Source organism: Xenopus laevis, chromosome 1S, assembly GCF_017654675.1.
Source record: "Xenopus laevis strain J_2021 chromosome 1S, Xenopus_laevis_v10.1, whole genome shotgun sequence".
Classification (NCBI taxonomy): domain Eukaryota; kingdom Metazoa; phylum Chordata; class Amphibia; order Anura; family Pipidae; genus Xenopus; species Xenopus laevis.
In genome coordinates this window covers 121,367,299-121,394,358 of record NC_054372.1, presented here as the reverse complement: position 1 = coordinate 121,394,358, position 27,060 = coordinate 121,367,299, and the positions used below count along the sequence as shown (strand labels likewise).

Below are 27,060 nucleotides of genomic sequence, written 5' to 3'. Positions count from 1 at the left end.
AATGTCTGATCTGAAAGGCTTTATTTGTAATTTTTTGATAATAATAAAATTGCTCATTCTTATCTCAATAGAAAACCTAACCTTAGGGTGAGATGGGCTAAAAGGAGCCAAAAAGCCCTTGACAAGCAATGCTTCATTTTGCACATTCTTATCTCAAAAGGTAAAATATTTATTATAAAGATAATTGATTATACCTACTGGAAACAAACCTAAAAACTGTCAGCTAAGGTGGCAGACTGGTATTCCTGCAATTTATTCAGAGACACGAAGAAGCTGATTTATCCAAATCGAGATCAAGAAGAAAATTGCGAGCCACCCCTCCCAAAAAACTACAATATTTTTTTCTTAACCGTTAGCCTATTTAAAAAAAATAGTAGATTTTGTGTTTTACATTAAAAAAAAGTCTCACACCAGTGAGAATCATACTGTTCCATTTATTTTCAATATTTTCAATATTTTTGGATCAATTAAATACACAGAATGCAGAATATTTAATCATTGCAACAATAATAAATGTGGTGTGTTAACCTGATAATTATTTTAATCCCCTAGCGAAGAGTTTTAAGAGAACCAATATGAAGAGGTTAAAGAAAAGGGACATCTTTTTTCTCCACTGTAAAAAGAGAACTTTACCGTATATAGGATTTTTAAAAAAAAAAAAAATGTTTAAAGCTTTAAAAGAATTGCTCCACAACAGAATCAAAACAGAATCCAAACAGAATCCAGGTTCAAAAACCAAATACATGTCTGCATCTTGTATGATTATGGATAGCTTCCCAAATGTTTGATCACTTTTTTTTTTCTTTTTTTTCAAATACATCTAGTCTATTGAAGATTGAAGTTTCTGGTGCAAAAAAAAAAGAAAGAAAAAAAATGGAGCAAGTAATTCAACGGATAAATCTAACTGTAAAGCTAAGCAACTTTCCAATATGCATTCATTCCCAGTTTTCAATGCTTTTAAAGTTATTTGTATATGTAATTGCTATGAAAAGCAAAATATGTCTCTCTGTTTATATTCTATGCACTCTTGGTTCTGGCTCCTGAAACAATGGCTAAAGGGTGAAAGTGATAATTTGGAATATTGTGACCAAAAACAAATGTTTTACTTAAAGGAGTATGACAAGGTTTGGAAAACTATCTTTCATTGGTGAATATTTGACAATTTACTGCATAAAAATTAATATTTGCCGTGAGAAATGTAGATTTAGGTTGGCAAACTGCCATTATAAAGATAGAGCAGTCACTTTTGCCACACTAATATCCCGCATACATTATTTCTTTCATATTAAAACATACTGAGGAGAGGCTGACAAATAAGAGCTTAAAGGCTGGGTATTTGGGTGTATGGTCATAAATGGCTGAACTGTGTCCAGAAGCCATATTAAAGTGAATGTGAAGTTTAATAAGAATAAATAAGGTGCAAAACAGAACAAAATGTATTTTCACGCAAACTGAGGAAATCGGCAGGCAGAGGCGGAGTACAGTATAAGGGGCAGGCAGCAAACAATCTCAGTCCAGTTACCAGGTTGAGGTCAGCATCAAGAGATCAACATGAAACAGGTAGGGAAAAGAACAAGGGCTCAGAAACAACGCAAGGATTAGGGAACATGAAAGAGGGAACAAGGCAGAGCTCAGGTAAATATTCAGTGGTGTAGCTGGCTAGATCAGGACTGAAAACTCAATGAACAAGCAACCAGGAGCTGATGGAACCAGCGTATAAAGGGCCTTAATTATGTAATGAAGGACACTTGAGGATAATAAGGTGGGCGGTGAAAAGGGAGCAGAAGGATGGAATACAAAAATGCAAGTTGGTGAAAAACAAGCAACATCAGCACAAAGATGAACAATTAACACCAAGAAAAAATTCACAGCATTTCTCTCTCAACAGTGTACTTAAGATTTGTAAATAAATTTTATATACTTTAGTAAATATTATATATTAAAATACATTTTTTTTCATTATGCAAACATCCACACAGCAGCACGGGTGAATAGGTCAGTATTCCCCATTCATATACCAATACACCCTGTACTGAAAAGCATCTTGAAACCATGCCCTCCTGGGGCTCACTATTTGTCTTCTCCTTTATCTCTATGCTACTGGCCAAATAGTAATGATCCAACAACAATAGACATAAGACTGATGAACTTGCTTAGATACTGGGCCCTTGAGGCGTAAAAGGCAGAATGTCAGTAAGAAGAATATCCTTTTAATCTGCTTTTTGTTCTACTTACAGTATGTGATATGTTTTACACTGGCGATTAGTCTCATGGGACTTATGTTGCAAGTACAACTGGAATCTTTCAACAGGGAGAATTTCGAAAGGCAAAAATATTGCAATAAGGGATTTGAACAACAGTGGTGTTAGGTTAATAATGATAGAATGAAACTCACTTTCCAGCTAAAACTTCTGCTTTATCATTTATCATAATATGGTTACAGTGATTGAAATACCATTTTACTTTTTAGACAACATTTACTTTAATATGTTCTGTCACTTATGCAGTAGTTCCACAACAACTGCTCCTACTTTGCCAGACAAAAAAAAGGGAAAGTTGTGCTCAACACTACATTTTAAACCATTAGACGGGTGCAATGAGGCTGTTACCACAGAAAAGCTCCCCTGCGCTCAACCCGTTATCAATGTATTAAGGACAGTAAGACATTTCCACCCATATGTAATAAAAATAACTACGTTTGCCCAGGAGCAGTAACCCATAGCAACCAAAAGTTTGCTTTTGAGCAGGCGACCAGTAAATATTACCTGCTGATTGGTTGCTATGGGTTACTGCACCTGGGCAAACTTAGTGCCTATAATTATATAACTCCATTTGTGCATTAAGCTCCTAAAAAATGCTCTACTCTTTAAACAAAACAGGGATTGTTTGTCCATATATTGCAATTATTCAAGCTGGCTAACAAGCTTGCCTACTTTGCCGGACACTTTCTAAAGCTTTATATATTGGCAATTCCAACATTTAAAAAATATTCAACATTCATGAGTGCGTTATTTACTAATATCCAAAAATTCTCACTATTTTGTTAAAACCACTTCTACCAACTAACTACCGTGCACTTTTTTATCATATGTTACAATATGGGGCAGATTTACTTAGGGTCGAATATCGAGGGTTTATTAACCCTCAATATTCTACTGTCGAAGTTAAATCCTTCAACTTCGAATATGGAAGTCGAAGGATTTAGCGCTATTTATTCGATCGAGCGATTTTTCTTTGACCAAAAAATACTTAGAAAGCCTATGTGGACCTTCTCCATAGGCGAACATTGACTTCGGTAGCTTTTAGGTGGCGAACTAGGGGGTCGAAGTTTTTTCTTAAAGAGACAGTACTTCGACTATCGAATAGTCAAACGATTTTTAGTTCGAATCGTTCGATTTGAAGTCGAAGTTGTAGTCGAAGGTCGAAGTTGCCCATTTGATGGTCGAAGTAGCCAAAAAAAACATTCGAAATTCGAAGTTTTTTTTATTCATTCCTTCACTCGAGCTAAGTAAATGGGCCCCTAAATGTAAGCCGAATACCCAAAGTCTTTGGATGATGTTAAATGCTAAAATTTTCCAAGTAAAAGTTGTCAAAGCCCTATAGAAGTTAATGGGAGCTGCGTTTTTCTAATTGGACCACATTTAATCAATTTGGCAATTTCAACGTTTCTTTGCAAGGAAATGTCTGAAAAATTAGAATTTTTAGAGGGTTTTCGAGGTATTTGCATTTTTACCGCACCGTTTAGTTCTTTTTTTGTTCTCACTTTTTCTATTTGATCTTTTAATGAATTCAATGACAATCGTGGTTTTAGAGAAAGTGAGTTTAATTGTGGTTTTCAAAACCTCTAAAACCACTAAAATGAGAATCTTGATAAATACTTTTCCTATTTTCTAAAACCATGAAAAGCCATGAAAGTTATTAAAAGGTCCAAATATTAAAAGTAATAAATAAAAAAAGTGATGAATGATAAAAAAAATACGAATATCTCTAAAACCTCAAAAAAATGAGTATTTGGACAATTACAAGCGAAAAAAAACCTGGAAAACACTAAGGGGCACATTTACTAAGGGTCGAATATCGAGGGTTAATTAACCCTCGACATTCGACCATCGAAGTAAAATCCTTCGACTTCGAATATTGAAGTCGAAGGATTTACCGCATTTAGTTCATTAGAACGATCGAAGGAAAAATTGTTCGATCGAACGATTAAATCCTTTGAATCGAACGATTCGAAGGATTTTAATCCATCAATCTAACGATTTTCCTTTGATCAGAAATTGCTAGGAAAGCTTATGGGGAAGGTCCCCATAGGCTAACATTGGTGCTCGGTAGGTTTTAGGTGGCGAAGTAGGTAGTCAAAGTTTTTTTTAAAGAGACAGTATTTCGACTATCGAATGGTCGAATAGTCGAACGATTTTTAGTTCGAATTGTTCGATTCGAAGTCGTAGTTGAAGGTCGAAGTAGCCAATTCGATGGTCAAAGTAGCCAAAAAAAACCTTCGGAATTTGAAGGTTTTTTTCGTTATAATCCTTCACTCGAGCTAAGTAAATGTGCCCCCAAGTCTGAATTTATCTCAATATTTTCCGTTACAAACTCCAATCAAATCCACTCAGATTTTTACGCTTATTTATTATTACATTTTCACAAAAATTTGCTTTGAGGGAAAAAACAAGATTTTCACGATTTTTTCATCCGATTTGGGGGTATTGCACGAAACCCAGCGCACATCAAAAAAATTATTGGGACTTCTCAACAAGTCTGAGATGCCGGATTTTCAGATTCAGACTTTTCCATCCTCAGGGTTTAAAAAATTAAATTTTTCATGATTTTTGCATTTGGAGTTTAGTAAATAACCCCCTAAAAGTCTGAATGGGAAAAAATAAGTCCAATAGGATCAGTGTACCTCTCATTGACTTTGTAGTGAACTTGATGCCTGTTAAACTTGGAGAGGTTTTGTATTCAATTTTCATGGTTTTCACAATTAATAAATCAAAAATTGTTATAGTTTTAGGGACTTTATTTTAAAAACATGAATTTTTAGAGGAAAAACATGATTTGAGAAAAAAAGAATTCTGAATGTTAGTAAATATGCCCCTTAATGCCCATAAAAAATAATAAACTCCTCTCCCAAATATAGAGATTATACATTCATTGTTTGAATTCACCTACTCATCTACTACATCTGCAATATTATCACCCACACTACGATTCTTGGGTCTGCTAATGTTTAGGCAATTAGAAAATGTGTTTTAACTCAAAGAAAAGATCTTTTTTACATGGACATTAGCTTTTAAAACTAAAAAAAAAAAAACAGACAACACACAAGAGTTTCTGATACTGCCAGTTAGATAAGAAAATGACTGTATTTATTCCCAGATTTTATTGTGCTTTTTCTTACCTTGCATCCTTCACACGTGATGACACCATAGTGAATTCCTGATGATTTATCTCCACAAATTTTGCATGGTATCACTTCAATTTGTGCTGAAAAAGAGACGAGACAGCTCAGCACTTTCTCTTAGCCTCCCTGATTCTTGGTCATTGCCAAATGCAGCCATAGAATTTGATACAGACTAATAAAAAGCAGCAGTGTGTTATAGATTCTGAAGTCAAAATGCATTAGTCAGGCTTTTGTTTCTAAAGAGACAACAATAAACAATATAAAAGCAATGCATCATTCATTTGGTTCTGTTGTTGGACTATAACTCCCATCTCCTGGTGGCTTGGTCCCAGGAGATTCTGACAACTGTTTTTCAAAAACAGCTTGGATTTACTTTTTTATTTCTAACAGAGTTTAACAGATTACCTTAAGATCTTTAACAAGGAACAAACAAACAGAGACGCACTGATTGTGTTTTAAGCCTCATTCACGTCTGTGTTTTCCATTCTGGTGCAGCTGAACCATCTGACTGAAAGGGGAAATTGGATCTGACAGTCGATGGATTCAATTTATGGGTGTGGGTAAGTGAAATCATAAGTGATTTTGAATCTAGGCAGTCGGTCCAGCTGCACTCGTGGGAAAAATGCAGCTGTGAAAAGAGCTTTGCTAAATTATGTATAAAGCCCCAGCACTTCTGCAAACTTGTAGTCGTTATTTACCTCAACGCCCTTGTTTATTTAATAATGCTTTTAAACATGGTAAACAGTAAAAGGTAAAATATAAGTGAGGAGGTATCCTGATTGTAGATTTGAGGCATCTATGCATTTTTGTGTCAAAGCAGGACAATTGGAAGGGAATGTGAAACTGAAAACGTTCATTATTAATTGTACGAACACAAAGTAAAAAAAGAGCCATAGCATTCCTAGAAACATCTTAAATTACTGTAACTAACACTGTGTACCAAGTTTCCTTTGCAGTGTTAATGAGTGTCCCAGTCTATAATATTTCCTTTGCAGTGTATGCTTAGTCGTGTCGAGTTTTCTTAAACAATGTTGTGAGCAATTTACAAAGCTTTGGTCTTTTGCACCTCCACCAGCAACACAAAAGATGCTGCGGCTGTTTAGAAACCTGCATTGGGGACTAAGATCATTAAGGAGGCTTTTTTTCTCTCCACTTTTCAGCTTTCAACAATGGTTTGCTCTTCTATTTGCATGTTGTGGCCAATAGACTGAATGCTGGGTAATCCTCTAATCCATTGTGCTTTTTTGAAGTGGTTTTTAACACCTACCGTTTCTGTGAATTGTTTCTTTCTGCCTGTCAAACAATCCATATTGCTGTGAACGAATAGGCAGGCCTTAACGAAACAGTGATATTTTTCTAGTAAGAGAGACCATAGGGTGAATAATTTGCTTACTTGAACAATTACTTATGGTAACAAGTTCAGTTTGTAATAGTATCATTTCTTTATTCCTAAAGCTGGTTACATGTCATTTGCTTGGCCAGTAGGCCAAATGAGTATATACTGTGCAATTCACAAAAAGTGTATAATACCAAATCACAAAAAGTGTAGACACACACACACACAATATATATTTATATAATACACAAAAGCCATGAATATCTTGTAAATGATATCCTTATAATACACAAAAGCTATGAATATCTTGTAAATGATATCCTTATAAACGGTGAGTTCTGATGTCATCAGTCATAAATGGTGAGTTCTGATGTCATTTCTGTTACATGACTCACTGAAATTTGTGTATTATAATAAATAAAGTACCCCAGTTGTAAAATATGAGGATATTAGAAGTTACCTCGGAGTTCCATGACCTGTATAAAAACACTCGGCCTTCGGCCTCGTGTTTTTATATGGTCATGAAACTCCTCGGTAACTTATAATATCCTTATATTTTACAAGAGGGGGTACTTTATTCACTATATAAACAGCTTAGTGATGTCATCAGTTATAAACGATGAGTAGTGATATAATTTGTGTCACATGACTCACTAAAACATGTGTATTATAATAAATAAAATACCACTTGTTGGAAAATATAAGGATATTAGAAGTAACCTAGGAGTTCTATGACCTGTACAGTAGTGATGGGCGAATTTGGCCCGTTTCGCTGAAAACTGTGCGAATTTTGACGCCGGCGTCAATTCTGACGCTCGCATCAACTTTGATGCCGGCCTTAAAGTCAATGGGCATCCGAATAATGTTGACGTGCAACGGTTTTGATCCTAGCAACTTTTCCGAAAATTTGTTGACGCCGCTGAATTTTCATCTGTGAATTTTCGCGGCAGTTTCGCAAATGTATTGGCCGGTGGGGAAACTCAGAAATTCGATGCAAACTCACACCTGGCAAATTTATTCGCCCATCACTACTGTACAGGTATGGGATCCTATATACGGAAAACTGTATAACGCAAAGGCTGTCTCCCATTCACTCCATTATAATCAAATAATCCAGACTTTTATTAAAATTGATTTACTTTTTCTCTGTAATAATAAAACAGTACCTTGTACTTGACCCAAACTAAGATGTAATTATTCCTTACTGGAAGCAAAATCATCTATTGGGGTTATTTAATGTGAACTGGACTTCTATTATGGATTTTATGCCAAGAACAGAATAAAAGTACTATCCATTCCAGAGTCATGGGGGGGCAGTGGAGGAAAAGCCATGGCTGACTCAGCATAATCCTCATAAGGTTTGCTATGGGGGAATGGAAAGCATTTTTATCACTTTAAAAAAGCAAAATAAAGGTATGTGGATTCAAATGGAGTTTGATACTTATAAAATGTTTCATCTCAATTTGTCTTATTTTAAGTCACTGGCAGCTGAATGTGCCACTGTTTTTTTTAATGCTGTGATTTTCATTTATGAAGCAGCTGGTATTTTCACACAGACTTTTAAATGTGATACTGGGCATTAAGCAAAATAAAATACAATTGCAATGTATACTGAATGTTGACTATAAGGAAATGGTTGGCAGGGGAATTTCACTATAGAGCTGTTCTGCTGATACTGCACACTTTCCCTAAAGAGATTAGTATTCTAATTCCAAATATTATACAGCACAGGCTATCTTATATTTGAGCTCATCAGATCCAGCATTGTGCCTATAATCTCCAGCAGCATTACCCAGTGTTTATATAAGCTGCTAGCTGAGCAATGATGATGAAGCGTTTTCAATTGACCAGGAGAACCAGAAAAAAGCTCAGAAGACCAGGAATGTAACTACAAGGGGTTCAGTGTTCATGACCACACATGAGCCCTGGAACCCAAGGGCACAGAAACAGAAATTGAATTTATCCCAAACTGTAGTTTGCACCAGGGAACATGTATCTTTTGTTAACATTTAGGAGCAGATTTATCACGGGTCCAATTTTGAGTTCATAAACTCCCATAAACTCGAAATTCTAAAAAAAAAACAACCAATCCGAAATTTTTCAAAAAGATCAAATTTGTTAAACTCAGGTGAATGGGATCAACCCGCAAACTCGAATCATAACGAATTTGATTTGAGTTATTTCTCAAAACAAAAACTTTATTTTTAGGAAGGCTGCAAACAACTCTAAATTGATACCAGGATGTCTCCCATAGGCTAAAATAGCAATTCGGTAGGTTTAAGGTGTCGAACAGTCAAATTTGAATTTTTAAAAGGCCAGTACATGATACATTTAAAAAATCGAATAAAATTTTTTAAAAAATACTCAAATAGAATTTTAACTATTCCTTAGTAAAATTCTAATTTTCACTTTGACCCTTGATAAATCTGCCCCTTAAACAAGTCTTAGGGGCAGATTCACTAAGGGTCGAATTTCGAAGTTAAAAATACTTCGAAATTCGACCCTCGAATTGAAATCCTTCGACTTCGAATATCGAAGTCGAAGGATTTAGCGCTAATCCTGCGATCGATCGATCGAACGATTTTTCGTTCGATCGAACGATTAAATCCTTCGAATCGAACGATTCGAACGATTTTAACGATTTTAATTCAACGATCGAAGGAAAATCCTTCGATCAAAAAAAGATTAGCAAACCTATGGGGACCTTCCCCATAGGCTAACATTGACTTCTGTAGGTTTTGCCGAAGTAGGGGGTCGAAGTTTTTTTTAAAGGGCAAGTACTTCGACTATCGAATGGTCGAATAGTCGAACGATTTTTCGTTCGATTCGTTCGATTTCGTTCGAATTCGAACGAATTTAACCAATTCGATGGTCGAAGTACCAAAAAAATACTTCGAAATTCGAAGTATTTTTCATTCGAATCCTTCACTCGAGCTTAGTGAATCTGCCCCTTAGTGTTGGTTCACATACTCAGGGAGTGTATAGATACCCATTATGCCTCTTACCACAGAAACCTTGCATAATCATACATATGAGCCTGGCTCCCTGTTGCCTCCAGACAAGGGAACATGTAGGGGATTATTTATCAAGGTCCGAATTTTTCTAAGTTAGAAATCCAAGCAACTCCGATTGGCCGAATGGACCATATTTATCAAGAAAAAAACCTTGAAAAAATAGGTTTGGGAAAACTTCGGAGCTTTCCCCGAAAACTCAGAATAGTTCGGAGTTTTCCACAAAAACTACGATTGTTCGGAGTGTTTTGCTCCGAATCCCCAAAATCATCTGATATTGGACATCGGCGCAGACACTGGGAACTTCCCCATTATACAGGACCTTGAGAGGTTTGAGATGTCGGATTTTCTGACTTTTTAGACCATCAGGCTTTAATAAATTCCGAAAAATTCGTAGTTTTTTTCTTAGTCCGAAAACTACGAATTATTCGAATTTAGGATATGCGGAGTATAATAAATAACCCCCTGTAGAGTATCATATAACACAGAAGGGGTCCAGTTGACAGGTACAAGATCATGCCTATGTTGATGTCAGTGATAGGAAATCATGTATCTTTACTTAAAATAACACTTACATTTTTTATTTCATAGGGTTAGGGCTGCTGTGAATGAGAAGCACACATGTACATTCAGGGCTGGATTTACATAGTGGGCGCCCCTAGGCCCACTGCCGTTCATTGCCCCTGTCCCCTCCAGGGCCCCCCTAAAATCCTGCCGCCCTAGGCCTGGGCATTGCTTTACAAACTAAATGTATTTTTTTCCCTTATTAAAATGTTTATTCAAAAAATTAAGTATATATTCAAAAGTTCCCATACTCTGAGTGACTGGCTATGTGTGAGTTCAACTTCTTGATCTCGGACCAGATGGACCATAGACAATGCTCAAACCATAGACAATCTTTGATACTTACATACTGTATCTTTACAAATGGAAAAATATTAAATACAAAGCTTTATACAGCTTTGAAAGTACATGAATATACCTTGTTGTATGATGTCATCTACAGATAATACAGGCAGTCTCAAGACAAACAGCCCTACAGTTATCCACATCCTTCATATAATGGCTGCTCTCTAATACTCTGAGATATTTTTCTATGTAAATAGGCTGTAGTCTGGTCCCATCTATTCACTGATGGACAGCTTTCAAGGTCTTTCCCCTTTTAACAGTCCAGCCAATAGTGATTTGATTTGTACATAAGCTGAATGCATTCTATTGATCAACTGCAGATCCAGCTCTCTGCACTTCTATGTTGGAATATAATTAAAGTTTATAATATGCACAATGCGAACAATACATTTTATGGTTTGTGCCAGTGCATTGTCTGTAATAAACTTGTAAATGAGAAAGTCATGAACAGAAAATGTACTAAATAATAATAGAAATAGCATTTTTCAGTATAATATACTTCATCAGACAGCTATTGATGGCAACTACAGCTGCACATTACCCATTTTAAACACCTGTATTTTTTTGTCTTGAAAATGACACAAGTTATGCACTGGTGCAAACTATAAAATGCAAAATCTTTCTCCAGTTGGTGGACAGGTAAATAAAGGTACATTGAAACATGCAAATGAAAAATTGTTATTATTGTGCAAATTGTTACACTGATATATTAGGATTAGGATTTTATTTTTTTTAATTTTGCTTTTTTGGGCCTCTCGGCCTCTCTTCAATGCCATTGACTTTTTGTACATTTATAACACCATTTTGAAAAATAAAAGTTTATCTTTGTTTTATTTAGTAGGTACTGTATATATCACATTTCATGCATAATGCAGAAACAAATTTTTTGAATAACGTATAGGGGATTATGTAGCAAAATCAGGAAAGTTCTCAAAATTTTCTGAAAACTACTCAGACCAAATCCGCACAGATTTTTCCCCCTATTTATCAATGAATTTTCCCTAAAATTTATTTTTTGACACCCAGATACTGTGGCTTTTTCATATTTGACACCTGAATACTGCAACTTTTTCCATTTGATGCCTAAATGCCGCTACCTTTTCAGAAACCCAGCGCAAATCATAATTTCTTCGGGTCATGAACTCAGGTCATGGGGGTTTAATAAATCACAAAAAATTTAGTTTTTTTCCCACAAAAGAAAAAGTTTTTCCCCTTTAAAAGTCGGAAAAAACGGACTTCAATAAAAAAAAAACCCCATTGTCCTTGAGGAAACTTAGGTTGGCTAAATGTGTTTAGAATTTTAAGTCAATATGAATTTGTAAGCAGTGAGCAGTTCCCTTAATTTACATTTCTTTAAATTTTCAAACTGTCAGCACATGTTCTCAACCCTGAACACTGTTGCAAAAATAAGATTCTAAGTTGACTTTGCAAATTGACAAACAATAAAATTCCACGAGCTCTAAACAAATATGTGTATTGATTATTTCCCCTAAAAAGCAGGTATTTCCCCTAAGTAGTTAGTCTTAAATATTAAAATAAATATAAATTGTAATTCTATCAGTACCGTCTTTCTTTTTTTTAAATAAATATACAAAAAGTGAGAAATTAACATTAAATTATATTTCACTGCTATAACTAGAAGTGATGCTAGACTGACACCCAGATAATAAGTCCATCTAAGCATTAAGATATACACTGTATTTGTTTTATACTATTGTTAAATTAAATTTAAAATGATAAATTAAAAAAAAAGCGCTTACACTCACCAATCACATCAGATTTCATTCTAAAACGAGTCTCACGCATTGTGCATTTGCAAAAGTAAAAAAGGGAAATATATTCCAGAAATCATTCCAGCTACTGAGCAGAATGCTTCTTCCCAGAGAGACTATATGACGGCATTAATAAGATTAAGTGAGGGAGATGTTCAATGCATAGACTGCTCCTTTCAATTACACATGAGTGAGTGACAGTCACAGTAAAAGGAAATCAGAGGGATTATTTCTCAGGGAAAAGATTATAAGGGCACACCTTCTGCTTCTCTTTTTTTTCTCTCGAAATGGTGAAAAAAAGCTAAGTACTTTTTTTTTATTTAATAGAGAGATAACATAAACAGTCAAGTACATTCAGCCAAACGAAGGCTGAAAATAAGTGCTCCAGGGAATGAATTCTCCAGAAATGTATTACTTTCTAGAGATATGTACAAAGACTCTGTGGGTTTTGTATGCGGCAATAATAGGGTTATTAGTTCAAATAATTTCTATTCCCAGCATAGAATTCTCTTTGATGACTCTTCATAAAATAGACTTTGTAGAGCACATTGTAACAATTTTCTTGGCTGAAAAAAAAAAGAAAATGATTTGTAAGGTAATAGTTATTAGAAAAAGAGTTGTGAAGAAATGAAAGAATATTCATTAGTTCCATTGTGTTACAGTGCAAGCTGCTAATCATTTGCTGAGTGACCCTAGTAGGGGGAGAATTCAAGAATTATTAACTATCCACCCAAGGGGAAAGGGATAGACAGTAAATGCACAGTAAGAAACTTTCTTTCCACTTGCTATTTTTATCACAAAATAAATGTAAAATGCATTATTTCTTTGCATTTTTAATGGCACTGGGAGTCCTAACAACTGAGCTTTTGTTTTTTTTTTAAATGTTTTATGCTGTATGGCTGCATGAAAATCCGTAGCATTTGCTGACTGCAAAAGATGAGTATACAATTTTGTGATTCTTGTGAAAGCACATTTAAGGACATTGCCTAATGGTACGTTGTGGCAGAAGGTCCAAATGCTGCAAACAAACCACCACATACTATCCATACTTCCATTTCTTTGTGGTGAAATATTATGTAATTCTAGTGATGAGGAAATCTGTCGCGTTTCACTTCGCCTAAAAATTCACGAAATTCCGGAAAAAAAAACGTGAAACATTCACAAAAAGGATTGAAGTCAATTGGCATCAAAAACAATCTTTTCTTACTCCAAATGCATTAATGTCGATTTTTTCTTATTTTTTCTTATAGCGACTTTTTTGTCTCTGCGACTTTTTTTGTCTCAGCGACAATTTTGTCTTGGCGACTTTTTTGTTTTTGCGACTTTTTTGTCTTTGCGACTTTTTTGTCCAAATGCATTAAAGCCAATGGCCGGTTTTTCTTATGGTGACTTTTTCGTTTCGGCTACAGTTATGGCGCAGTGACTTTTTTTCCCGCTGCAAATTTATATACAGCAATTTTTTTTTTTACCCAGTTTCATGAAAAAATTCATAGGTGGCGAAGTACGGATTTTCCCCGCAAATCCATGCCTGGTGAATACATCACTATTTAATTCCAATTCACACCCACCTACCTCTTAGAGCACCAAAAAGTATTTAAAAGTGCATCGTTTTTGATGTAGAGAAATTACAAGAAACCTTGGTTCCTGCACACACAAGTGCCAACGCATTCCATGTTCAAGAATGAGTGCTTTGGATGACACCTCCTCTTGTTACAGTATTTTTGTAAAAGCCTATCTGGCCCTAGACTTTTTAAAAAAATATACTAAAGGGCTCAAACATAGCACTGTATACAGTTAGATAGACTTATAAACATTTCGAATGATAGAAGAATGATTGATACTAAAAAAAAGAACAAAAGATGAAAGCAAAAGCAAAGTAATAAACGTCTAAACATGAATATAACTATACTCGCTCATGATTTCACAGATCCCTTATCCAAGTAATGTATGTAATTGTCTGAAATAGTTAAAGTGTGTCCTTGGGCACTCAGTGTAACCACAGTATTTGAATGTCTTGGTTTTACAGCTGAAATGGTCTGTGTAAGATATGTAATAGCAAACCATCATACATTTTCTTATTTTGTGTTACATTGTCTCTGTGAATTAAAGTCAAAGAAAGCAACCATGGGCCTTTCAACCAATGTCATATTTTGCAGTGGAAATAATTAGCTTTACTACAGGTAACAAGAGAATTGTAGCATTTAGCACTGCACATATAACATATTTAGATGATACTAACATAGATAAGACTAAAACATGGTGAAGCCAAGGTGTAATTATTTGAGCATAGGGGTTTCCAACCTTATCCTCTGGGCTACTATGTTGGATTTTTAAAAATGTTTCATGGTTCATCAGTATATACAATAAATGAGCCAGTGATGCAGGTGTAGCACGGTGTAGTACAAAAATCTTCAGCCTAAACAAATCATGAGTGTCTAACACAGGATAAAGCACTTACACACTAGAGGGGCTAGGTGTGTTTTACTCAGGCAGTTTCCATTATATTTGGACAACAATAGTCGTTTGATTCACCCAGGAAGCTATTGCCCTTTTCCTGGGTCTATTCTAATTTGATATAGTTTAAGGTTTACCCAGTAGGTGGCAGTTTAAGTTCATATAAAAAGGGAGAGCACACGTGTGCTTAGGGCTTTATCTTACTGGATCCAACCTTGCGGGGAGGTGGTTACAGTATTGGGTCTGGGCAGTTTGTAGGCCTGTAAATTAAATTCCACTATAGTTGTTGCTACAGTCGATCTAGGAGCAAAAAGCAGGGCTAGGATGTTTAGCTGTGCAGCTGACGGCCCAATGAGGAGGACAGTGGGGTTAATACCAGCTGCCGGCACAGGAACACGAGTGGGTGAGCGTAGGGTAGGAGATTTGTAAGGGAGCAAGACCCCACTGGTGAGTGGGTGAGCTCAGGGGCAGGAGGTCTGCCAAGGAAGCAAAATACCACTGTGAGTATACCTCTGATGGGTATAGGGTCACCAGGACAGGCAATACTACCTCTGGGGAGGAGATTTACCAAGAGTATTCCCAACTGTGAGAGTTACAATTTTCCGATCTCTGGTATTGATGTGACTTTGTACAAACTGCCATTGAGAACTGTTGCATTCAATAGATGTCTGCCTGCTCAGTAAAGAAATTCTCCTGGTTTGAAGCAACTAGAGTGCAGTCTATTTCAATCTGGTTGAAATGGGCACCAGGAAGCAAGCCAGGGTAGGGTGCTTAAAGGGTCACCTCACCAGGAGTTGCTGGAAGTTGCACATAACTAACGGGTGCCAGGTTACACTGGCAGCAAGTCACACTACTCACACACTTAGCCAGGTCGAAATTCACTCAGACATCACAATTCGTCCTATGTTCTGGGGATAAATAAGTTATACATCATTCTTTCAAGATGTATCTATTATGGCAATTGATTTCATATATTGAAGTATGCATCACACTAAATCCATCTTCTTTGTTTTTCCTTGGTGAGAGTGCTCTTTTTTTATTAAAGGCTTTTTTTAAAAAAAAAAATCCACCTAATTTTGTGGCTTATTTGGAAGGTTTTGGCTCTGCTTTAGGATTTTGGTTCATTTGCAGTAATTAATGCAACCTTTTCTGTTGGTGTGGAAATAGACTAATCTGGAACTAAAAACAAAGCTACTGTAGTTGAACTGGAACACAAACAGGTGCATCATGGCTACAGGGATAGCACCATTTCTGTGCAAGCTGATCGGAAGAACTGATAGGAAGGAGAAATCACAGGGTTATTTGCATTACATGAAATTTGCTCTTAAACCTGACACACTTAACATTCATCAGTGTGAACCAGGCAAAATTTAAAACCATCATGAAACCACCATGGTGAAATTCAGTAATGCAGAAAAAAAATTACTATGAATGTTTACAGACACTGTTAGTATAAAGCAGGGCTAGGTGAAAGCTGTTCATTATGAACTTAGGTTGAGAAAGAATTAAAACATGGGGACTCCAAGCTGCAAAAATTGCTGTGAAAATAGGGCACAAGTCTGCTATTCCCTAATTTGTAGAGGTGCTGTCATTTGGTGTGTCAATCATTTTTACGCCCTAGTGCACAGCAAGCTATGAAATGTGTATTATGTATTATGTTATATGTGCTTGTGCATTAAATGTGAATTTTTAGGCAATGAGAACTTTATGGGTAGAAAAATGGGGCAGCCAGCTGTGTGCTACAGCTACTTGTTCTTTATCTGTCAGTCAATTTATGAAGCCATCTTGCCTGACACCCAGAGGGGATAAACCAGAACCATGGCAGTTGACATATAGTTGGATTTTGATTTGATCGGGACCTGGGGTTTTCCGGATAACAGATCTTTCCGTAATTTGGGTCTTCATGCTTTAAGTCTACTAGAAATTCATTTAAACATTAAATAAACCCAATAGTCTGGTTTTGCTTCCAATAAGGTTTAATTATAGCTTAGTTGGGATCAAGTACAAGCTACTGTTTTATTATTACAGAGAAAAATGAAATCATTTTTAAAAATTTGGATTATTTGGATAAAATGGAGTCTATGGGAGACAGCCATTCCATAATTCAGAGCTTTCTGGATATCGGGTTTCCGGATAAGGGATCCTATACCTGTATAATTAGGGCAATCCAAAATCCTGGAATTCTAGCCTGTCACGTGCCTTTACTGGATGTAGGAAGCACATCATTTATGATAAAGACTCAGGAAAACAGACGGCACTTCTGAGAATGGGGTTTATTGGGGTTCCTGCTGGAAAACCTTACGCGTTTCGGGAGTTATCCCTTAGTCATAGGGGTGTTTTCCTGAGTCTTTGTCGAATTCACAGTGGGGACACTGTTGGACTGTGCACCTGAATTGAGGGGGGAATGGTGAGCATGTGCGGTCCTTATTTCTTTTTCTACATCATTTATGATACAAAGGGGCAGATTTACTAAAGGGGAAAAGTGAGTAACGCTGGCATTGATTCGCCAGCTTTACCGCTTTCAGCAACTTCGCCGATTTACTAACAAACGCAGTCGCTAGCGAAAGAGACAGACGCTAGCGGTCATTTGCACTCTATCGCCAGGCAAATTTTCTCTCTGGCGAATGGACATTACTCCGCAAATTCGCTAAGATGCGGATTTTACTGAACGTTACCTCTCCAAACTTGCCTTCGCCAGCTCGGACCAGGCAAAGTGCAATGGAGTAAATAGATCTTCCTCAATCTTCTGTTACTTACATCATATTTTTAGTGGAAAAAGTTTCTAAGTCCCAAAACACTGGGTTCTTTTCCTTTTTTTGGGTAAACCGGTTCCCCTATACATTTTCTAACATATGGAACATAAACTATACAGTGGGCTCATGTGTAGGGCATTATAGCAACACTATTTAAGGTTCCCTGGACTTGTGTAATGTAATGTATTTGCTGCAACATATACGGCCATTCAACTTTATAATTTCCCGCGGTATGCAAATTAGCCTGAGCGAAGACCTCTAATGAAGTTGCGCTAGGCATAATTGAATGATGGCGGATCTTCTCATTGATTACAGAAGTAACGCTACCGAAAATTCACCAGCGTTCGGTGCCCTGGACTCACCTTCACATTTTAGTAAATTAGCGGTCTGAGCAAATTTTGACCTGGCGAAGTGTTGCGATGGCTGCGAAGCCGACGCTGGCGAATTTTCGCCGCTTAGTAAATTTACCCCACAGAACCATTTGTTGCAAGAAAGCATTAGCATCTAAAATGCTCCCAGATTTTTACCATTACATTTACAAACATTTACATGCGTTCAATAATATCTATTATATAATAATGTTATTAAAATGAACCACCAGTAGTGGTAAAAAGTGCAATTAGAAGTATACGTGGTCTGAGGCATGTGCACCTTGACCTCATGACACATTTGGTGAGTTTTATTCTCCTTACACTGGTTATAAGTATAAGTATATAAGGTATGCTACTTTGCTACACCAAAATGTGTCAAAAAGTATAGTCACTAATATTTATATCTAAAATATATATTTTTTAAAGATTTCTTATCTTTTATGAATCTCCCACATAAATAGTTAAAAATATAGGACAAAAACCTTGCATACATTCCATCAGTTTGGATTACTTTAGTGCTTATTTTTTCATTGCTTGTACATACTGCAGAGTAAATTATGAAAAAATAATTCACATAAAGCATCTGAGTAGTGCCTTAATAATTAATGTTGCCTGCTGTTAACAGGAACTAGATAGTGAAACTGAAGTGAAGAGAACTGCACAGGCTTCATATATATTTTAAACACAGAACACTCTCACCAAGGAAAAACGAAGAAGATGGATTTGGTGGGGTGCATATTTCAATATATGAAGTTGTTAACAAAAATGAACTGCCATCATAGATACATCTTGAAAGCATGATGTGTAACTCATTCATCCCCAGAACATAGGATGCATTGTGATGGTGCATCAACATCAACAGGTATGGGATCAGTTTTCTGGAAACCCTTTATCCAGAAAGTTCCCTTTATCCCTAACGTTACTTCGGCAGTGCGAGCATTTTAAAGCGAAGATGCGCTAGCATTCATTTCTGCCTAGTGAAAATTGACTAGTGATCTTGCGCTCAGGTCAATTTGAATACGGCGGGTAACTTAAAGTTGTATGGAGGTCTTTATTTTAAATGTTGCTGCAAATGGTTTAAGTTAGCGGTTTATATTACACATGTCCAGGGAACCTTAATAAAGGCAAGAGAGTTAATTTTTTCCCCAAAAAAAAGTTTGTTAGGACTTCTGCAGGCAATCAGGCTGAAAAAAGGAAAAGAAGCCAGAGTTTTTTGAGCTTTGATGCATTTGCGAACTAGCCTCCTTTCGATACATCGAAAAGTCGACCTGGCCATAGAGTGTGAATGACTGCTAGCTATAGTCCCGTTCAATAGCGTCTGCTGGCACCTATACTGGCGAATTATCGGTAGCGTTAACCACTTTGCGCCTTACTAAATCTGCCCCTTAGTGAGTACACAATGGAACTGAACAGCAATTCATAAAACATACATTTAGGGATGCCTGAGGATGAATCCTGTAAAGTCACAGCATTGTCTTGTGTGAATTTTATAGCTAATATAGCTCTAACATACTAATCTAATCTATTTTGGCCAGGTGTTAAAGGTACCACTAGATTTGTTTCAGGAGAGTGCTGATTTGTGTGGCATTCTTACAACAACGTTGAGCATTGTAGGTGTATGGACCCGCTCATAGGATTCTCACTTTCTAAGAGACCTTATTCAGCCACAATCTCTTTCCATAAAAGCAAAATGAGTGTTTTACAATTAAAACTGCCATTATTTATGCTATATACAGGAAGAGAGTGAACATTTTAAGCTATACCAATGTGCTGAGCAGACAGGAACTCCAAAGCATGTCCTGCAAAGAGGTAACTTTAGTAACATAGTTTCATAGCTACGTAGAATGCAAGTTCAGTCAACAACCAAACAAAACCCACAACAGCCCTGGTACCAGCTTATCACATTAAAAATAAATTCCTTAGTCTAAACTGCCAACTGAATATTGCAGCTCCCTGAATCATCTGCCATAAAACTGGTTTGGAAGCTATAAACGTGTAAAAGATTAAATCTGGACTGTACTGTTCTTATTCTTTTTCTACATGTCAAGGTTCTTTAATGTTTACACTTCCCAGTGTCATAAGCCAATATGGTAAAACAAACTACAGTCTATGTATAAGAATGGTAGGAGACATCCTTAAGTATTAGTACAGTACTCATTATGAGGTGAATGGAATAAATGTGCCAAGTTTGCACCATACTAAATAATCTATTAGAATCACTAATTAAATTCTAACAATAAACCAGGGAATATTGGGGCAAACTATGTATAGGTGAATATTGCTATTTGCATTTACTCATGTATGTTGGAATTACAATATACTAGCTACACCTGAAATTTTCTTTATACACAATTCCCCATCATTAAGAAAAAGAGCAAACTGCACATTTTATTTCAGTACAGCTTGGGTAAAAAACCTACCGAATTGTTCATCCTTCACTTTACCATTTTAATTTTCTCTGGACTGCTGGGCCAAGCTTCACTGTGGCTTTTAAAGAAGCTATAACACAATTAGTTGTCTACATGAGATGATAGAGAAGCTTCAATCACCCTCCAGGTGATGCTTAATAACAACTTATGTAGGGAGAGAAGACAAAAGGAAGTTAAATACTTTCCATTTGACAATTGTGAATAGAAAATAAAATAAGTTATACATGGGTGTTTGTGAGGAGGCAATATCACATGCATTGAGCACAGCTCAGTCTCTGGCAAAGGACCAAGTTAATGAATGGCCTGGATAACACCAGAAGGCATATAGACGTGTTAAAGAACTCAGATTCATGACAGTAATGTAGAATGACCATATTTCTCCTTCACGGAAAGCTGACTAAGTAAAATAAATGAAACTTTGCTTCATACAGTTTTCTATGTTTTATACCATTTAGGAACTGACAACATGTGCTTTACATTCAGCATTATTATACAATAATCTCTATCCACTCCATGTGTACACACCAATTATATAGCCAATGTTTGAGGGTTACATTGATCACATTCTGTGTTATTGTTGGCACATAATAAAGATATTAAACCACTAAACCACTTAAAAGTGGGGGAAAAAACCTTAAGCTTTGGCTTGTTTATATGCACTCAATGCCACAATGATAATGCCCTTTGATTGGCTCTATTAATCTGCTTTACATTTTAACCTCTGCCATTTCAAGTCAGCTATTTCCTTGTTAACAGAGAAATGACTAGAATCTTACAAAATGGCCTGCTGTTCTGAGAATGGCACATGAGACCTGTGTCCCAGCTCTTGCTAAATTCTTAGAAAAGAACAAGGGAACTCAAAATGTTATCCATCCTCTCCTGACATTATGCATTACATACTCTGATTTTGTTTTGTAAGGTATGTTTCTGCAATGACAAAAATATGGAAAAGAACATGTTCAACGCCCAGTAATTTGATTTAATCAGTAAATATGCAGTATATGTGTGGTTCTGTCAGTGTGCACACAAACGACTGCAGATTTAAGCATATCCATTGCTTTTTAAGATCTGCTTTCTTTAAAGAAAGCTGTTCACTGCTTAGCCCTTTTACTCCACTTTTCTTCTAGCCTTTGTAGATAATACCATTGCTTAGACTTTCAGCCCTTCAAAATGACAGCCATTTTTCATAAGCGTACAGTGCAGACAGAAAAAAGGAACTTTGTGTCAAAGAACAAAAAAGACCAGGTTCTTTGGCCTGATGTTCAGGTTACCTAAAATAACAGTAGATAACAGGAGAGGAAGCTCAAATATTATTTGAGGTGGTCAAAGTGTATTTATTGCTTTGATGTTTTCCAAGGCTTCAAATCTTTCATTTGTGTGGTTTTCTAACGGAAATCGCTTCAACTCTGGGGAAGTGGAAAAAAAAGTATATTCTATCTGAAGAACTTGAAAAGAGCACATAAGAGACTGTAGCTATACACATCCAGTATTGGCCATGTGCAGAAGATATTGTCTAATGAAAATGTGCTTGATAGGAATTGTTTCTACCAAACATATCAGACTTTTGCGATTAGCAATGCAGAGGGATGCAAGTTTCTATACTAATAACTTCTTCCAATTTATTTTCTCAGTTTATTGTAAAGACTAGAAAGGGTTTGGTAAAATTGCTAAAACTGTAAAATATCACTTTATCTACATGGTAAAATATAATGATTGTTATTGGGAAATAACTAAGGAATGTCATAACTTTATAAGGCATGAGGCCATTGTGAAGGAATCCTATAACAATATAAAGGAATGACACCACAAGCGAAGTGATTTTGTTCATGGAAATTCAAGCAATGTTGCTATATGTGTTCACCACTTTGGTGGATACGTATAGCAACATCTCTATGCAATAGTTATAAATGAAAACATCACTAGGGACTATTTGTGAAATTATTTTTTACATAAATTATTACCTTATTCATATAAATGTATGAAATACTGCATAGTACTTAGAGATGGCCATACACAGCCAGTAGGGATGTCGCGGACTGTTCGCCGGTGAACTTGTTCGCGCGAACATCGGCTGTTCGCGTCCGCCGCAAGTTCGCGAACGTCGCGCGACGTTCACCAATAGGCGTTCGCGTCAAAATCGTTCGACCATTCGACCATTCGATCGCTAAAATCGAAGGATTTTCGTTCGAATCGAACGATCGAAGCCATTGGATTGAATGAAATCATTCGATCGAATGGCTTCGATCGTTCGATTCGAACGAAAATCCTTCGATCGAACGATTAAAATCCTTCGATCGTTCGAATCGAACGATTAAAATCCTTCGATCGTTCGAATCGAATGATTTTCGGATGTTCGAAGTTCGCGAACTGTTCGCGAACTGTTCGCATTTTTGCCGGTGTTCGCGAACGGCGTTCGCGAACACATTATCGGCGGTTCGCTACATCCCTAACAGCCAGACCTTTGGTCTCTATCTTCACACCAGTTATAAGTATTCATGTTTGTTGAATGCAGTATGTTCCTTTAAACAAGTCCAAGGTTAGGTGCATTAATCTGCAGTATCTACTTTCTATTCATATCACTAATTTTAATCAAATTTGTACAATTTGATTAACATCAGAGCATTGCCACTGAAAATAGCATTCACATTTCAAAATGCAAAAAAGCACCAATTCCCATTTTATTGAGATTTGTTTATCAAAGAATAATGCTCTAAGATTTTTTTTAGCTGTTTCCATGCACGACTAAACATGTTTTTTTACATTAAGGATTTTCTTAGGAAACCTGAAGATTTTATGTTTCAAAGGTTGCAGATTTCCTTCTTTGTCTCTGATGGTGTAGCTTGCTTTAAACATCACAACAGAACCATTTTACTTTAGTTATTCATGTGGAACACATTCCAATGCCAGCTCTCTCCTGCTGCACAGCAAACAGGCAACTACAAATAAATATGACTTAAAGGAAGTGTTCAGTGTAAAAATAAAAACTGGGTAAATATATAGGCTGTGCAGAATAAAACATTTTCTAATATAGTTAGTTAGACAAAAATGTAATGTATAAAGGCTGGAGTGACTGGATGTGTAACATAATAGCCAGAACACTACTTCCTGCTTTGCAGCTCTCTTGGTTTCCACTGATTGGTTTTCAGGCAGTAACTATTCAGTGACTTGAGGGGGGTCACATGGATCATAACTGTTTGCTTTTGAATCTGAGCTGAATGCTGAGGATCAATTGCAAACTCACTGAACAGTTATATCCCATGTGGCCCCCCTTCAAGTCACTGACTTACTCAGAGTTAGAGAGCTGAAGAGCAGGAAGTAGTGTTCTGTTCTCTTATGTTAGACATTGAGTCACTCCAGTCTTTATACATAAAGTTTTTGGCTAACTAGCTATATTAGAAACATTTTTTTATTTTGCACAACCTATCTATTTAGCCAGTTTTTATGTTTATACTGAACTGTTCCTTTAAATGAGAAGGAAAGCTACGGAGGCATTTTATTGCCAATAGATTAGCTGCAATAGTGCAAGCTAAAATGCTATATTTATTCTGTAGAATAGAATGTTTTACCATACCTGAGTAAAAAGCTCTAGAAACTCTCTGTTTGTTTAGGATAGGAGCTGCAGTATTAACCTGGTGTGACAACACTTCCTGCCTGAGTCTCTCCCTGCTCTGGGCTCAGATTACAGTAGAGAAGGGGGGGAAGAGGAGCAAACTGAGCATGCTCTTGCCCAGGGCAATGAGGTTTAAGCTGAAGGCAGGAAGTCTGATACAGAAGCCCATGAGTACACAATAGAAGGGGGACTCAGAGCAGCACTGCTTTGGGGGTTTACTGGTATATTTAGATGGACCTTTCTGATAAGGCTTACTTAGTTTTAACCTTCCCTTCTCCTTTAAGCTATTATTTTCCCCAACTTTACATATAGTGCCTTTAAGCTTGTGGTTGCTCCAACACCCCCTTTGTGATTTACTGTTCCATGCAACTGGAGTCTTTTTTATTTAAACATTATCATGCTTTTTGTATATCAAATAACATTACATATAACCTTTAGTAAAAATAAATAAAGCTTCCTTTGTAAGTACTAATCCCATAACATACAAAGTACAAAAAAAATAGGCTTATTACAGTAATACCTTCATTTATAACACATTGGTATTCTTTTGTTATGTAACTGCAATTTCAACCTATAATCATAACTTAGAAGTAAAAGCATAATGCCGGATTTTTGCTGGAAATTGTTCAGTAATTTCCATCAAATCATGCAGTGAAAATTGAACATGGCAAATGTGCTAGTTTTAATAAGATTTTCTTCTATGGCAAAAGAAAATGGCTACAACAACTAAATCTCTCCACAGATCTGAAATCTATATTCCAATATCATAAGGCCTTGTGAAGTTGAATGTGGCCTTTATTTATCTTGTTTGTTACTAGTGGGTGATATGATTTTACAGTTGGCAAAGTTACTGATTTACAGAATTAATAGATTTTCACTATAATGGGTCAATAGACTATACTTACTAGCAGGTATGCTTTACACACACACACACACACACACACACGTATTTCTTGTATTCCCTCTCAGCCAACCTATGTAAGCAGCTGCCACCCCTCATACTCAGTTCCCATTGTCATATATTAAACAGATATTCAACAATCTCCAATTTATGATCTAGGCCATCACACTCTCTCAGTTCCTCCTGCTCCCACCACTATGTTGAGACCATAATGAAAGAAATAATAGTTTAAATCCTAAACTTTGGAGCTGCAAAACAATATAACTACAACAACAACAATATAACTATAACACAACAAAAGGAGGAAAACATTGCATATATTTTGCTAAAGCATTCCCAGAAATGAGCTCTATTGCTGTTTATGTTGCCGTGCGTCTATCCTAGCAATGGCATACATGTTTAAAAAACCAGAAATAGCTATTTAGTAACACTGCTTTTTATATAAAAACTTGAGAGGGGTTGGAGATGAGCTTTGTGTAGAAGATTGCTATGGTGTGTCGGGCCTTTCATTAAAATATGACCTTCTTGGTCTAATATATAATTCACATGCATTAAGACACTGCAAATGTATTATGGCTTCATATATTTTTTAAGGTTGTTAAAGAAAATTTTCAATTCTATAAACAATAAAATGCTCAGGTTGTTAAGTCCCGGATAATTCTTCCCTAATACAGTGTTAGTGATTTCATATAAATGAACATAAAAATATCCTTGCAGGAGTACAAAGAAACATTAGCTACTTTTATTATGTCATTAATAGAGAAACACATTTGATGGTGTCGTATGCAAAATGTTTTCTAAATTTACAGCTCCTTCTGTAGCTCACAGCACTAAAACTATCATTTAGTAATTGTAAAGAGTAACAGGGAAACAATAACTATCATCAAGTGTAGAGCAAACAACATTAGCATAGAACCATGAATAGTTAATTGTAAAATGTAACAGTGTAAAACCAGATCATGATTTACAGAAAAACTCACTATTCTTAAAATAATATAGGTTTAATGTGTAAGAAAATATTAATTATGATGTGGTTTGATATAAGGGTGCAGTTAGCATGCCCATAGAAAATCCTCTTTTGGCTGTTCTGTGAACAGAAAAGTATTATATATTTTGTAATACTGAAGGTGAATTGGAAGGACAGATAGGGTCAAAGCTGACAAGTGCTGCTCCCAACTGGGAATTTATATGCCACTTCACCCCGAGGCCCCCATATAAAATAAAGATAACGTTTTGCTCTGCTGTAAATCTGCATAGAAATCTCTGTTACCTCTGAAGTGGCAAAAGTTTCTCAGCAGTATAACCACAGCGGAACCACAAAAGCTTTGCACCTTGATAACTTCATTAGAAAACAGTATAGTCCCCCATAAATAGCAATGCCCCATTAAGGTCTTCCTACATACAGTTTTAATAATGAATATAATGATATAATGAATTCATGTGCATATCGATTTATTAATTATTATGTTGATTATAGCTGTATAACAAGTTCTACAGAAACATGTAAATTGTCTCCCGGCCAACAGAGGTCTGTGTTCCTTGAATTTTCTGAAGGCCTTTATTTCTTCTTATAAAACTGAAGCATAATGCTTGGATGTAAGAAGGCAAAGTAGTGCACAATATTTTGGAGACAAAGCCCTCCTAGGTGTAACTAAATTTATTATGCACTCTTTTGATTCCTTTAACAATAAATATAGGCTCCAAGCCTTGATCACTTCTTCAAGCAACGTCACTTGCTGGACCCTGAACTCCATATATCCATGAAGCCGCTGATCACACTAATACCTTTTTAGTATCCAAAAGATTTTTTAAACACATTTTTTTACAGAAGTTTACCCTTATTTAGCCAAGCCCTTGTTCATGATACACTATGAGACTTTTTCATCTTCCATTTTAATAATAAGAATAGCTTGCATTTAATTATAAACAATGCATAAAGACATGGAATCATACATTGTAGAAGCTACTTGTCCTTTACATCGTTCTCAGAATTTTGCTTTATTTCTTCCAAATGATGAAACATGCTGAATGCACTTCTTTACTGTGGTGACTCTAATAAAAGGCATAGTTTAAAAAGACATGCTTAATTTATACCTTAGGCTTCATAACCTCA

The 27,060-nt window shown here is 36.1% G+C and overlaps 1 protein-coding gene across 1 annotated transcript in view; it reads right to left on the bottom strand.

Moving 5' to 3' along the window:
- The window catches only part of rorb.S (RAR related orphan receptor B S homeolog), a 148,663-nt gene that overhangs the window by 30,017 nt on the left and 91,586 nt on the right, over positions 1-27,060 (bottom strand). Inside the window, exon 2 of the mRNA XM_041580148.1 lies at positions 5,399-5,484. Coding sequence (XP_041436082.1) covers positions 5,399-5,484 — 86 coding nt within the window. The remainder of the gene's footprint in view (positions 1-5,398; positions 5,485-27,060) is intronic.